This window comes from Lissotriton vulgaris, chromosome 6 (genome assembly GCF_964263255.1).
Source record: "Lissotriton vulgaris chromosome 6, aLisVul1.2, whole genome shotgun sequence".
NCBI lineage: Eukaryota > Metazoa > Chordata > Amphibia > Caudata > Salamandridae > Lissotriton > Lissotriton vulgaris.
In genome coordinates this window covers 1,632,669,098-1,632,684,234 of record NC_141694.1, presented here as the reverse complement: position 1 = coordinate 1,632,684,234, position 15,137 = coordinate 1,632,669,098, and the positions used below count along the sequence as shown (strand labels likewise).

Here is a 15,137-nt window from a genome sequence, read left to right as displayed (position 1 = left end):
CGGGGAGTGCAGGCATAATTCACCCACAAGACATAATCACGCGATTCATAAATGACACTGTCTGTCTTGAGTTCTTAAATTATACACTACTTTACCAAAACACGCTAAATGTTTTTAGTTGACATTCAAGCACATTCAGTTTCGATTTCCGATATTGTACAACCTGTCCTGAAACAATTCCGCTAAGTCTTAAAATGTTTGGTATGCTCGGGCCCACAGCTATCCTTAAGAAAGCCAAGATCAAGTAACTTATGTTTTTTTTCTTACAGAAGTTGAAAGAAACTAAGCGCGGCAAAGTAATTAGTTGTAATTTGCAAACGGGCACCCAGTTCCGAAAATGCCTCATCCACATGCAGACTGTTGAAAATCAGAGTACTCTCTAGCCAAGTGCCATGGCGCCACCTACCGGCACCATGAACTCTAGAAAAGCGGCACCGGTAAACAGAATTAGTTCTATTAAACAAACCAAAACAATGTGGAATATAAAATTGGCAAACTTGCATTCAGTCAAATCAGACACTGGACAACGCGATAAGAAATCAGTCAAATATTTAATTTCTCCTTATTAGCACACTCAAATGAGAATGGTTAGCACTAGGACATCGCATTACGGGAAGAGGATGTTTCAAACCAAGACAATTAAAAATGAAATTATTTTGTCACAATATCAAATGTCGTGAAATGTGTGCTTTCTGTCTTCTTAGGTGAGCTGTAATATTCCTTTTAATTTCAGGGCATCACTTCGACAGCCAATCACAAGGAATGTACATGTCTTTGATACTAAACAGTTCCCTTTAAAAGTAACCCAAATAAAAAGGCAAATGGTTACAATTTGTAGAAAATGATAAGTGATTGTGTTACTATAGGGCAAGAGTCATAATGTGGCATACATTTTAAAAATGTCCTTGAGGTATTTAAGAGTGCACATTGCTTTAAGTAAAGTATATAAAAAATGAGCAATGCTTGATTTACTGCCAGCGTCAATACCATTAAAAGGTACAGAAACTACCAGGCGCTTCTAAAACAGCTTCACTGCCGGCCGCAGGTGGCCTGCACCTAGTTACATTTACAATAGAACTTGTTAAGACTCTTTGTACAGTAGCTACAGTACACCATTTCGTCCAGAAGGCGGCCAGTCAATACATATTAGAGAAATATCCCCTGACAGCACAGTCCAGAAGTATTTCATGTACAAAATATCACATATAGCTCGGAAAACATGTTCTGAAGACTGATTTGGGGCTTTTTACCAGACAAATGCCCTTGCTCCCTTCGAATCAGTTTGACCAACCATAAGGTACTTCATTTCCGTACAAATATTTCGAATTTTAAGTACATGCCACGTTTGCTATAATGCAAAACCCAAAATGAACATAACATCATTTCCAATAGTAATCATGACTTTTGGTCTAGACTACATACCGATCAGTCATGTTCTTCCAGTTTAAGCGCTCACACCTGCCACCTGTCTGGAGTAGCTCGTCCAGGCCTATTTGTTTGTAAAACATTTTTACTTTGGATTCTCCTTCTTGTAATCCTGCATTTATAGCAGGAAAAGCAAATCTACAAATCAGGACTGGATAAACTACACACGCTTGACATTTTGAGAACTCTGCGCTTGCTGGAACGCGGCAAAGGCTTGTTGCTTCCTTGACAGCAGGTTTTAATCATTCGGGTTGATTGCCTATACCGTTTTTAAGGATATTTAGAATATTGGTAAACGCTGAAATCCTTTCCTTCTGAATAAGTAGTCTAGTGAATTCTGCAGTCTTTGAAAACTGTGGTGCTGGCGGCAAGTCATTCATAAGTTGGGCAACAAGCTGGGCTTGGGAATTTGCCCTTTTGAACAACTGGCTGACTTCGTCTGAGCCCACAGCGCTGAAGGGAATCAGGGACCTTAGGTGTTTGCTTGTCAGTCTGACAAAAACGAGTTTTTCTGCCCAAAAGTTTGCTTCGCCCTTTTCAAACAGGTACTCATCTTCCACCTGGACAAAAAAGAAAGACATATAAAATATTTTAAGAACAAGAAATATAATCAACCAAAGCAGATGTTTTTTTAAAGCAATTTATTGTTTTCCAGTAAACCAGTACAATGGAGCGCACACAAGAGTCGAGGTACAGGTATTTCAAGGAAATAAGTGTACCACCACGTCACCCTCTCAAATTGACTGCACAAAAAAAGACCATTAATATTTCTGTGCACCTACATGTATTTCAAGAACCAGTTTCACCCTCATTTGGGTCACTGTCTGTATCACAATCTGTTTTTAGGGCTCGCCTGCTGTGCGCATGCGCACAGCTGGCAAGCTCTATAGGGGCTTATCCAGTGTTTAACCACCACTGGCGATTCCTTGCAGTGCATGAAGCGCGTGCACAATGCCACCAGCCGCCTGCCTGCCTCGCATTACCACATCAAAGGCAGCCCTCCCAGCGCATTTGTCACCCCCTAATTATTCACGGCCTGCCGGCCGTACTTTCAGTTTAGTCTCCTTTTATAACTTGTTTAACTTGTTTTAAATCGGTCTTTATTGCATTTCTCCTCCCTTAATTATTCACTGGCCGGCCGGCCAGCACATCAAAGGCTGCTGCTCCCAGCCCCTATTCTTCCCTTCTTGCCCCCCCCCTCCACCCCCCTTCCCACCACAGCAATGCCGAGGGATTGTTTATATTGCAGCCTAACCATCTCGCACGCTGCTCTTGAAACAATGTTGGACATGATATAATTAAACGCTCTAATTATTTTATCAGGGCCACACAGAATTTTATAAAGTCTTTTGCTGGCATTTTCGTTTTATGCTGATTGCTATTTTACACCTTTCACATGCTGGCGATTTGCTTCAAAGGAATACATTCATCATGCATCCCGTTCCTAGAGCTTTCTCCTCTTCTGCTATATATGGGTTTTAGTTGAATTTCATTGATCTCTTTTACTAATGATTTATAAAAAGTGCCACATACCACACAGCTCCACCTACACAGCTCCACCGATGTACCCACCACACAGCTCCACCGATGCACCCACCACACAGCTCAAGCGATGCAGCCACCACACAGCTCCACCGACACAGCTCCACCAATGCAATGCACTCACCACACAGGTCCACCGATGCACCCACCACACAGCTCCACCGATGCACTCACCACACAGGTCCACCGATGCACCCACCACACAGCTCCACCGAGGCACCCACCATACAGCTCCACCGATGCACCCACCACACAGCTCCACCGATGCACCCACCACACAGCTCCACCCACCACACAGCTCAAGCGATGCAGCCACCACACAGCTCCACCGACACAGCTCCACCAATGCACCCACAACACAGCTCCACCGATGCACTCACCACACAGCTCCACCGATGCACCCACCACACAGCTCCACCGATGCACCCACCACACAGCTCCACCGATGCACCCACCACACAGCTCCATCGATGCACCCACCACACAGCTCCACCGAGACACCCACCACACAGCTCCACCGAGACACCCACCACACAGCTCCAAAGATGCACCCACCACACAGCTCCACCGACACAGCTCCACCGATGCACCCACCACAGAGCTCCCCATTTGCCCCCACCACACAGCTCCACCGATGCACCCACCGCACAGCTCCACCGAGGTACCCACCACACAGCTCCACAGAGGCACCCACCACACAGCTCCACAGAGGCACCCACCACACAGCTCCACAGAGGCACCCACCACACAGCTCCACAGAGGCACCCACCACACAGCTCCACAGATGCACCCACCACACAGCTCTACTGATGCACCCACCACACAGCTCCACTTTTGCACCCACCACACAGCTCCACCGACACAGCTACAACGATGCACCCACCACCCAGTTCCACCCAGTTCCACCGATGCACCCACCACACAGCTCCACCAATGCACCCACCACACAGCTCCACCGATGCACCCACCACACAGCTCCACCAAGGCACCCACCACACAGCTCCACCGATGCACCCACCACCCAGCTCCACCGATGCACCCACCACACAGCTCCACCGACACAGCTCCACCGAAGCACCCACCACACAGCTCCACCGAAGCACCCACCACACAGCTCCACAGATGCACCCACCACCCAGCTCCACCGAGGCACCCACCACACAGCTCCGCCGAGGCACCCACCACACAGCTCCACCGATACACCCACCACACAGCTCCACCGATGCTCCAACTAGGCTCCACCAATGCACCCACCACACAGCTCCATCAATGCATCCACTAAGCTCCACTGATGCACCCACCACACAGCTCCACCGATGCACCCACCACACAGCTCCACCGATGCACCCACCACACAGCTCCACCGATGCACCCACCACACAGCTCCACCGATGCACCCACCACACAGCTCCACCGACACAGTTCCAACGATGCACCCACCACCCAGCTCCACCGATGCACCCACCACACAGCTCCACCGACACAGCTCCACCGATGCACCCACCACACAGCTCCACCGATGCACCCACCACACATCTCCACCTACACATCTCCACCGATGCACCCACCACACAGCTCCACCAATGCACCCACCACACAGCTCCACCGATGCACCCACCGCACAGCTCCACTGATGCACCCACCACACAGCTCCACTGATGCACCCACCACACAGCTCCACCGAGGCACCCACCACACAGCTCTGCCGAGGCACCCACCACACAGCTCCACCGATGCACCCACCACACAGCTCCACCGATGCACCCACTACACAGCTCCACCGAGGCACCCACCACACAGCTCTGCCGAGGCACCCACCACACAGCTCCACCGATGCACCCATCACACAGCTCCACCAATGCACCCACCACAGAGCTCCACCGATGCACCCACCACACAGCTCCACCGATGCACCCACCACACAGCTCCACCGACACAGTTCCAACGATGCACCCACCACCCAGTTCCACCGATGCACCCACCACACAGCTCCACCGACACAGCTCCACCAATGCACCCACCACACAGCTCCACCGATGCACCCATCATACAGCTCCACCGAGGCACCCACCACACAGCTCCACCGAGGCACCCACCACACAGCTCTACCAAGGCACCCACCACACAGCTCCACAGATGCACCCACCACACAGCTCCACAGATGCACCCGCCACACAGCTCCACCGAAGCACCCGCCACACAGCTCCACCGAAGCACCCACCACACAGCTCCACCGATGCACCCACCACACAGCTCCACAGATGCACCCACCACCCAGCTCCACCGATACACCCACCACACAGCTCCGCCGATGCTCCAACTAAGCTCCATCAATGCACCCACCACACAGCTCCATCAATGCACCCACTAACCTCCACCGATGCACACACCACTCAGCGCAACCACAGCATCACTCTGCGCAACCACAGCATCACTCTGTGCAACCACAGCATCACTCAGCGCAACTACAGCATCACTCTGCGCAACCACAGCATCACTCTGCGCAACCACAGCATCACTCTGTGCAACCACAGCATCACTCAGTGCAACTACAGCATCACTCAGCGCAACCACAGCATCACTGGTTCAAATATGTTCTTTCAATGTTTCAAGCTGTTTTCAAGCTTTCATGCTTTATTACAAATCACAAAAAAATGTTAATATTTCACTTCTGTTCTTGGATTTTCGTCACAATAAAAAACACTGAACATAATCTTAACAAAATTTATTTACAAAGTTTAAGCTATTGGCATTGCCATTGTTATTTGTAATATCAATACATCTAAGTCACGTAAATACACAACATGTTGCATTACAAATGCTATACGTGTTTGCGAAAGTTATAAACTATTGGCATTCTAATTGACAAAGCTATTACTTTATCTATTTTAAAAAATAACACATAAATTAAAAAAAAAATCATTTATAAGACCAATAGCTCAAACTTTCCTAATGCGAGCCCTATTGCATTTCCAATGCTTGTTTGTACATTACTCTCCAATCTCTATTACCTTTAATCACTGTCTTGCTCATTCAGATGCTTTTCATACACAGTTCCCCAGCGAATAGCCACTCCATCGGGTCTTTACCCATGAAGGACCCTCGCTGTGCGTCTAATTGATGGCCATGCACCGTTGTTCAAGTAATGAAGACAGTGCATTTCATTTCCCCTCCTGTCTCACTGCAGTCCCAGCTAACGGTGTTTTGTTGTTAACTGTGACTTCCCCTTCAATCATTCACTGCAACTGCAGCGAGACCCTGTCATTGTTGTTTCTAACAATCCTGAAATACCTTATCATATAAATGGACAAGTTACTTACCTTCCGTAACGCCTTATTTGGTAAAGACGTGATCTAGCCGCAGATTCCTTACCTTTGAACTTCCAGGCGTCAGGCTGGATCCGGAAGACTTTTCTTAGCAGTACTCCGGTGCGTCGGTAGGTGGCATCGGTCAACTCTGCGTGAAATCGTCGGCGTCGTGTTCGTCGTCGTGATGTCCGCGTCATCAATAGAACTGCCACTCCAGCGCGCTGACATCAGTACTTTTCATGACTTTCCACGCCAGAAGCGTGGGGCCATGAAGTGACTGACCAGGGTTTGTTCAAAAAGAAGCTAGGACCCTGAAGGGGACCAGCCCTGACACTAAAAACTATTCCGCAGTGCTGGCAGGATGGGTGGGTCAGTAAGGAATCTGCGGGTAGATCATGTCTCTACCTGATAAAGCGTTACCGAAGGTAAGCAACTTGTCAATATGATAGAGACATCTAGATGCAGATTCCTTACCTTTGAACAGATACTCAAGCTATACCTTCCCAGGAGAAGGGACTGCGGAAAGTTTTAGACTAGAAAATCCTGCACAACAGAGCGGTCAAACAGGTCTTCCCTGCAAACCTGAGAATCCAGGCATTAGTGTTTGGCAAACGTGTGCAGAGACTCCCACGTGGCCACTTGGCAGATGTCAGCAATTAGAACCCTACGCTGAAGGGCTGTGGTGGCTGTCTTCGTCCTGATGCATGGGCCCAAAGGCCTTCAGGAAGTTGCTTCTTGGGTTAACCCTTTCATACCAAGGACCCTTCACATTAAATGTACAGGTATTTATATAGCGCAAATCACCAACCGGTCTCTAAGCGCTTGCTTAGGGAACCCGTCCTGGTATTCCCCTGAGAGATAACCCCGGCAGGGTATCCGCAAGGTGAAAGCCAGGCATCCCGCCGCGAAGGGCCGTTGTGGAGATTAAGCAAGCTATTGCCCAGAGTCGCAAAGTGTGAACCCATGAATCGAGTAGGCACCGGAGCGAGAATTGTAGAGTCCATGGACATTTTAGGACTCAAGACCCCGCCGGGCCGGGAATTGAACCCTGGTCCCGGGCTGACCTCTGCTTCCAGGTCTGCCTCCTCTAACCAGTGAGCCACACTTCTTAAGTCCCCAACACCAGAGGGAACTTAAAAAGTGAATGCTCATCTGGCAGCTGAAGTAAGGCAGAGAGTGCCGAAAAGGAGCCCTTCGGAGTGTCGAGAGAAGAGCCCTGCTGGGTAAAGTATAGGATTAACAAGAGAATATTTGCCAGAGAAGCAGATAAGGGGTCAATAGACCGTTCTGTACAATATTTACAACATTTGTTCCATCGGCAGCCATATAACTATTTTGTGGACAGACGCCTGGCTGCCGGAATAACTTCACAGACTTCGGGAGGAATGTCAAAGCTGTCAAATGTCACCGCTCAATCTCATGCAAGGAGGCAGAGAGTTGACAGGTTTGGGTGGAGGATCCTCCCCTGCTGCTGCGACAGAAGATCCTCCTGAAGAGGCACCCTGAACAGCGGATTGATGCTCATACCCAGAAGTCCTGTAAACCAATCCGGAGCCACAAAAATAACTTGTGCCCGGTCCCTTCTGATCTTTTCGAGCACTCTGGGCAGGAGTGGTATGGGCAGAAAGGAGTACAGGAGGCCTGAGCTCCACTTGTAACGAAGATTGTCATCGAGCGAGAGCCGTCTTGGAAACTCCAAAGCACAAAACTGCTGACATTGCGTGTTCTCTTTTGAGATGAAGAGATCTAACCAAGACTCTTTCCCCCGCTGAAAGAGACCTTGTACCACCTCCGGATGGAGATGCCACTCGTGATCTGCAAGGAACCTTCGCATGAGTTTGTCTGCTCGGGCGTTCAGAGAACCTGCCAGATGCTGGCCCACCAGAGAAATTCCCTGTTTTTCCAACCACGTCCAGAGGCTCAGGGCATCTTGACAGAGTGTCCACGACCCCACTCCGCCCTGGTTGTTGCAGTACCACAGAGGGGTAGTGTTGTCTATAAACACCTGAACTAGCCTTCCTTTGTTGGATGGTAAAAAGGCTGTCTGTGCCAATCGGAGCACACAACGCTCCAATAGGTTGAAGACCAGAGTCCTCTGACCTCCACCTCCCCCAGATGGCTGCTCCATCCGAGAAGAGAATCATTCGTCACTACTGTGAGATCAGGATATCTAAACCAGGTCAGTGAGATTTCCTAGATGCTGTTGCCATTTAAACTTCAGGCCCCACTGCAGAGCCCACATGCACCACCATGCGCGATCCACCAACAAAATGCAGCAGGCCACGAGGGGCAACAGCCTCAGAGTCATTCCGAACAAAATCCAGAATAGAGGCTGAAACATCAGTATCACAGCCTGAATATCCTGGACTCGTCGCTCTGTAGGATAGACCCAAAAGTGCACTGTGTCCAGAACTGCTCCAATTAAAAGGAGCGTCTGAGAGGGAGTCATGTGTGACTTTGGCACGTTGTTAGTGAACCCCAGAGAATGCAGAAGATTCACAGTAATCTGGATGTGGGATATGACCACTTGGGATGAGCCCGCCTTCAACAACTAGTCGTCGAGATAGGGGAAGACTGGAACCCTCGATTTCCACAGATGGACCGCAAATGGACCGCCATGATCTTCGTGAACACCCGAAGTGCACTAGTGAGGCCGAAGGGGAGCCCGGCAAACTGAAAGTGCTTTTGGCCAACTGTAAACCACAGGTAGCGACGATGGGCAGGCAGGGAAGGGATATGAAAATAGGCAACCTGCAAGTCCAGCGCCACCATCCAGTCTAACAGGTACAGGGCAGACAGGACCGGAGCTAGGATAAACATTTTGAACTTCTGCTTTTTGAGGAAGTAGTTGATGGCTCTGAGGTCGAGGATAGGACCACAGCCTATTTCTGGCCCGGGAACCCTCTCTTTGGCTCCCTTGTCAAGGAGAATCTTGACTTCGTCGCAGAGTAAGACATGGTGATCCTCCATCAGCCAATCGTACACTGGAGGCATGGATGGAGGGGTAGTCTCAAAAGGGAGGGAGTAGCCCCTTCGGATGATATGCAACACCCACCTGTCCGAAGTGATGTATTGCCAGTGGTGGAAATGACGGCGTATTCTGCCACCAACTGGAGAGATCAGATTAGGAGGGTTTTGCAGTGGAGGAGGGGATTGTGGCTTGGCTTGACTTCCGGTCTCCCGAACCACCAGGTCGGAGTGAACCGCCTCCATGGCCCGCAGACGCTGCTGAACTTGCGGGGCCCTCTGGCTGGAATAGGGTTGGTGCGGTTGATAGCCCCTTCCGTAGCCACAAAACGAGCGAAAAGCAGACACGGGCTGAGATGTGGTGGTGAGGCCCTAGGACTTTCTGTAGCTTGCAAGTCTTTGAAACACTCAAGGGCAGCATCTGCTGTGTCTCCAAAGAGATGAGAGCCATCAAAGGGTATGTCCATTAGATTAGCTTGGACATCCCCCGAAAAACCAGACGTCCTCATGGAAATTGCTCTGCCCGGTAGGTCTGTCATGTCCAAGCAACATCAGGTGGCAAACTTTGCTCCATCTCTCCTGTCTGAAATGGCCTGGGAGACTAGAATCCAGTCCTCCTCCGAGACCCTGGGCAGCACCTGCACAACTGTGTCCCATATCGAATGGGAATAACGGCCCAAAAGGCATGTAGTGTTCATCGACCGCATTGCTAGACTGGAGTAAGAGAACATTTTCTTCCCAAATCTTTCCAGTCTCCTTGATTCCGTGTCTGGGGGTGCGGAAGGGAACGCGCCAGGGGAAGTGGAAGCTTGAACCACCAAGCTTTGTGGAGTGGGTAGTGAGGAAAGCTGGGTTGCTCGGTGGAGGGCAATAGCGGCAGGCAATCGTTCTATTCACAGGAACCCCTGTGCTGGGCTTGGACCAGGTGCCCAGAAGAACGTCCGTCAAGGTCTAATTGAAAGGCATCATGGGTTCCGAGCTGGAAACACCAGGCTGCAGGACCTCTGTCTAGACATTAGTCTTGACTGCAACTGTAGAGAGCTTCAGGTTTAGGACCTCTGGAGCCTTACGCACCACCATAGCGAATGATGCCCCCTCCTGCGTAGCCAGGTTAGGGGAGACAGCATGCCAGAATCTGTGAAGGTGTCCATACCACTGGCATCACACCCAGTTCCTCCTACCAGTCCATGTCCTGGGGTTGTGGGATTTCTAAAGGGGTCCTCCTCCCCCTCATCCATCCATAACCGTTCAGAATAGGGAAGATTAAACGGCATGGACCCGTCGGCACTGGTTTCAGCATTGGTGGGTGCCCAACTGGCTCCGTGTCATTGGGAAAGAGGATTGATTGGGGAGGCGCCTTCAGTAGGCGCCGGCAGTGCTGAGGACCTTGGCTGTGGACACGGTGCCGGGGAAGATTACCGTGGAGGTGCGACCGGCGCTGGTCTGGACCTGTGAATGGGTCCAGTAGGAGGCCGTGGCCAGAGCGGAAGGCGCAGAACCCACAGGAACTCCATCATCCGAGCCTGCGGGCCCAAAGGTTCGCTGGCAGGGTCAGGCCGCCAAAATATGGCGCACATGGCATCATGGAACTCCTTCAGTTGGGTGGGGGTTGCTCTGGGCCCCTGGAAGGGAGGGAAACACAAAGCTGAACCAGGCATCTACTTCGCAGACCGGTGCCTCGAGCGCAGAGGTTCCTCTGTCTCGTCACGAGATGGACATGGCAAAGTTGAAGTATGCTTCAGCTTCATGTGTTTGTTGTGACACCTCTTACCTGATAACTTGGAAAAAGAGGACTTTAATTCTCTGGAGTGGTGCTCGGACTTTCCTCTCAACCGGGATCAAGACCGACGGGGCTACCACACTGGTGCCGGATGCGGGCTGCGGTTAGCTTTAGGGACCACTCCCTCAAAGCTTTTGGCACCATGGTCCAGTAATTGGAGCACAACTTTGTGTCGTGCTCGCGCTCCATGCACCAGAGACACACTAAGTGAGTGTTCGTGACCGACATGGTGCGGTGACAGGTGCCGCACGGCTTGAACCACAATTTTTTCTTCCTACACATCCCTAGCACACCAAAAAGAGTCAACAAAAAGTTTTTAAAAAGTCTGTCAAAAATGACAGGGGTAAGCTCTCTTTGACGGATCTGCACTGGCTGGCACAGAAAGAAAAGAACTGACAGCAGCGTTCCCGAGTGGCGGCTATATTGAAGACGTTGACGTCACAACCCCAGAGTACAGGATGTCGACGACATCACGTAGAGTCGACCAACGCCATCTGCTTTTGCGCAGGGGTACTGGTAAGAAAAATCATCCGGATTCAGCCTGACGCCTGGAAGTTCAGAGGTAAGGAATCTGCGGATAGATGTCTATATCAGATATTATCTGCTTGGAGAACCTAAGGCAATGGTCTGGTTTATTCGGGTGAACCTTACTCAGGACGACTGGGTTGAAAGGTTGCATATAGCAAATTACAGTGTTACTGCCTTAAAGTACTCAATGACCCCTTGCCCGGTCCACGTCCATCAGCTGCTCATCTATGTCTTTCTCCCAACAACCTTTAATTCTAATGTCAGAAACTAGTCTATCAAAAAAAGAGTTTACATAAACATGGTGATGGCTCTTTCAGGGTAGCAAATTCAGGAGTTTGTTGTACTGTTTTACATGCTTTTCAGAATGTTTATTCTTTTTGTTCCTTCATGAGGTGTAAGTTGATCCCTGGCAGGCTTGGGACAGCCACGCTGTGACTCAAATAAACTCCATTATTTACCCTTCCCAGATGGATTCCTTTACAACAGATTTTGGCGACCTTGGGTTGGCCAGACAACCCACAACCATCTGAAGATGTTTGAGGACCCAATACTAAAGGTGTAGCTAGCGGTACCAGGAATACACACAAATGGAGTTCTGAACACTGCATTAATGTTAAGTGCCGGTGTGGTACATGGCAAAGCACTAATAGTAATCTCTGAGTAAAAGTCCAGCGGTTTTTGAGAAATTGGCATTAACATTACTGCTGCAACATTCCGCACTGTCTGACTTGCGACTAACTGAAGTATGCTCCAGTACTCCCATAATGATGCTACATATGGAGTGTAACAACACAAATGTAGACACATTAAAAAAGTGTTTTATTGACAATTCCTATAGTTTTGCTTGTGCACACGGTGATGTGCGCATAAACTTTTTAAGACATCATAGGGGCCGGCTTCATAGTGGTGTACTATAGTAACATCTCTTACTAATGTGCGGTATTAGTGTTTTCATTTTTTGAACCTCACTTTATACCATGGATTATCATAGAGCATAACTGATCCATCCTAATTTTTATCTCAAGCAAGCACTCCACCTATTGAATGGGAAGATTGGGTGCACATGTTTGAGAATTATATTGAAGCACTGGATGGCTATAATTTCCGGCAACAAAGGTAGGAAGCGTTATTGAAGTGTCTGTGTCAAAAAGGACAACAGGTATTTCAATATTTACTGATGGCTTTAGATGTGAATGGTCAACCATTTGACAATAAGTGCAAAGATGCCAAAAAGAGACTTTTTTTTATTAAACTCTTTATTCTTGACTGCAGAAAGAGACAACACAGTATTGAAAGGCCATGTATACATTACAGTCAGTGTTTTCGCTTTTGCCCCCGTGTAGTACATGTGACAACTCCTGCCTCTGTATCCGGTTATCCTCAATCATCAGATAACAAAAGTTAAAACGATTGTCTCGATCATCTGAGGCCTGTTACATATACAAACTATGGAAAGAGGGTCATCAATATGTACATCAGTGTTGTCATAAAACCATAAAGCTCCCCCCCCCACCAGTTCCCCACCCGATCCCTCCCCCCTCCTGGTTGCATTGGTATCCTCCATGGGGCTGTCTCCTAACAAACAATACAAACTGGTATTCTGCAGTGTCAGGGATTTAAATAACTCGCGCTCTTCCTAGTACCCCGGGGTCCCTCGCAATTGGAGCCTTACTGCATAGGCTAATTATTGCGACCCCGCTTCCTGTGAGGGTATCAAGTCCAGCCCTTCCAACTCCAACAACATAGCCCCCCATTCCATTGCTATGGGATGCTTCCGCAGGCCCCTCTCCTCTTCCATCCTGAGAGCTGCACCCTCCGCCCTGCCCCACTGTACTAGATCAGTTTGCCATGTGATTAGTCTAGGAGGCCTGGGGGACTTCCATTGCATCGTCAGTACCCTACTTGCCAAAAGAAGAGCCAGGTCCAGGAATTTTTAATTTAGCTTTCAATGTTTTGGATCGTTTACGAAGCCCTATCAGGCAATACTGAGCTTCCACCGGCACCAGCAGATGTGTGATTGTATGAAGCGCTTGACATATATCAGCCCAATAGCCCCGCAGTCGTGGGCAGGACCACAGCATGTGAATGAAGCCCGCATCATCTCCTCCACAGCGGGGACAACGATGGGGGGAATCCGGAAACATGCGTTGTATCCTCTTGGGAGTTAGGTATGCCCTATGAAGCACCATCGCCTGTATGAATTTAAATTTAACATTACGTGATACCCGTTTAGTATGCTCTAATATGGTCTGCCATGCCTTATCTGTTAATTCCGACTCTGTGTCCTCAGCCCATATCGCCTTGAGGGTACTGAGCGAGATTGACGCATGTTCCCTAACACCAGTGTATAACCATCGTACAAGGTGTCCTCCCGCTCCCATGTAATACAGTAAATGACCCAATTTGTGTTGCATTGGTTTAAGCCATTGTGGTGACCAAGTGTTCCGAATGTAATGTGTCACTGTAGCATGCAACAGGTGCAGTCTTGGAGGAGCCTGTATAAAGGATTCATGATCTAACAGTGTCTCATCCCCCAAAAAGGCGCCTATCTCTTCTATTCCTTTCTCCGTCTAGTGATGCAACATATGTCGTGTAAGCCTGCCCTGCGGCATCAGAATGCCCAGCAAGGGAATATTCATCGCGTACGGTGTCACTGTAGAAGTATATGACAAGGCTTCCTCCAGCACAATAGGGCTGTGCGCAAAAGAGGGTGACAGTCCGGGAGAAGCCGACTCTTCGGTAATAACAAGGAATGGAGTTCCCCGCGGGCCAGCCGTTCCGTCATGAAATCAATCTCATGTAGGTTTCTGCCTGCGATCCAATATGAAAGCCATTGAAGTTGACTGGCATAATAGTATCCCCGAAAGTCCGGGACACTGAGTCCCTAATTGTAGTTTACGGAGACTAATGCGCCGTCAGCCGATACCCCAGATAAAACTAATCAATAAAGTGTTTAGTTTGTTAAAAATTTGTTGAGGGAGATTCACTGGCAAATTCACAAAATAATACAACATGCGGGGAAGCATAACCATTTTGGAGATCGCAATTCTGCCCATGACGGACAGGGGTAGTGAAGTCCAGAATCCTACACTACAGCGGAGACTTGTAATAGCTCGTTTGATATTCCCATCTATTTGATCCTCTGGTGACCTATATACCTGTATCCCTAGGTATTTAAATGTTGTCTGGGCCACCGGGATCGAGTGCATCCCAAAGCGTATATGAAAAGGGTGCAGTTCCTCCCTAAAAAAGAAGCCGGTCGATTTTCCTGGGTTAATAGCTAAGCCGGACACCAATTCGAATCGACGAAAGATGTCAGATTGCAGAATGATCTGCCCCCAAGTCGCGTAGGTACAGTAAGATATCCTCTGCCTAGACGGATATCAAGTGGTGTGTCCCCCCCAACTGGGATGCCCACTCGGTCCATATGGTTACGAAGGACTAGGGCATTTACATTTACATTTACATTTACATTTACATAACCCTGCCGAGTGCCTCTGTGCACTGTGTAACAGTCCGAGATATGTCGGCCTGTGCGCGCCCTAGCTGTGGGATTAGTATATAATAACCGTATCCATCTCAGGAAG

At 49.1% G+C, this 15,137-nt stretch overlaps 1 protein-coding gene across 1 annotated transcript in view; it reads right to left on the bottom strand.

The window, feature by feature from the left end:
- Positions 1 to 533: 533 nt before the first annotated feature.
- The window catches only part of THADA (THADA armadillo repeat containing), a 1,588,234-nt gene continuing 1,573,630 nt past the window's right edge, over positions 534 to 15,137 (bottom strand). Inside the window, exon 39 of the mRNA XM_086927803.1 lies at positions 534 to 1,985. Coding sequence (XP_086783929.1) covers positions 1,668 to 1,985 — 318 coding nt within the window. The 3' untranslated portion in view covers positions 534 to 1,667. The remainder of the gene's footprint in view (positions 1,986 to 15,137) is intronic.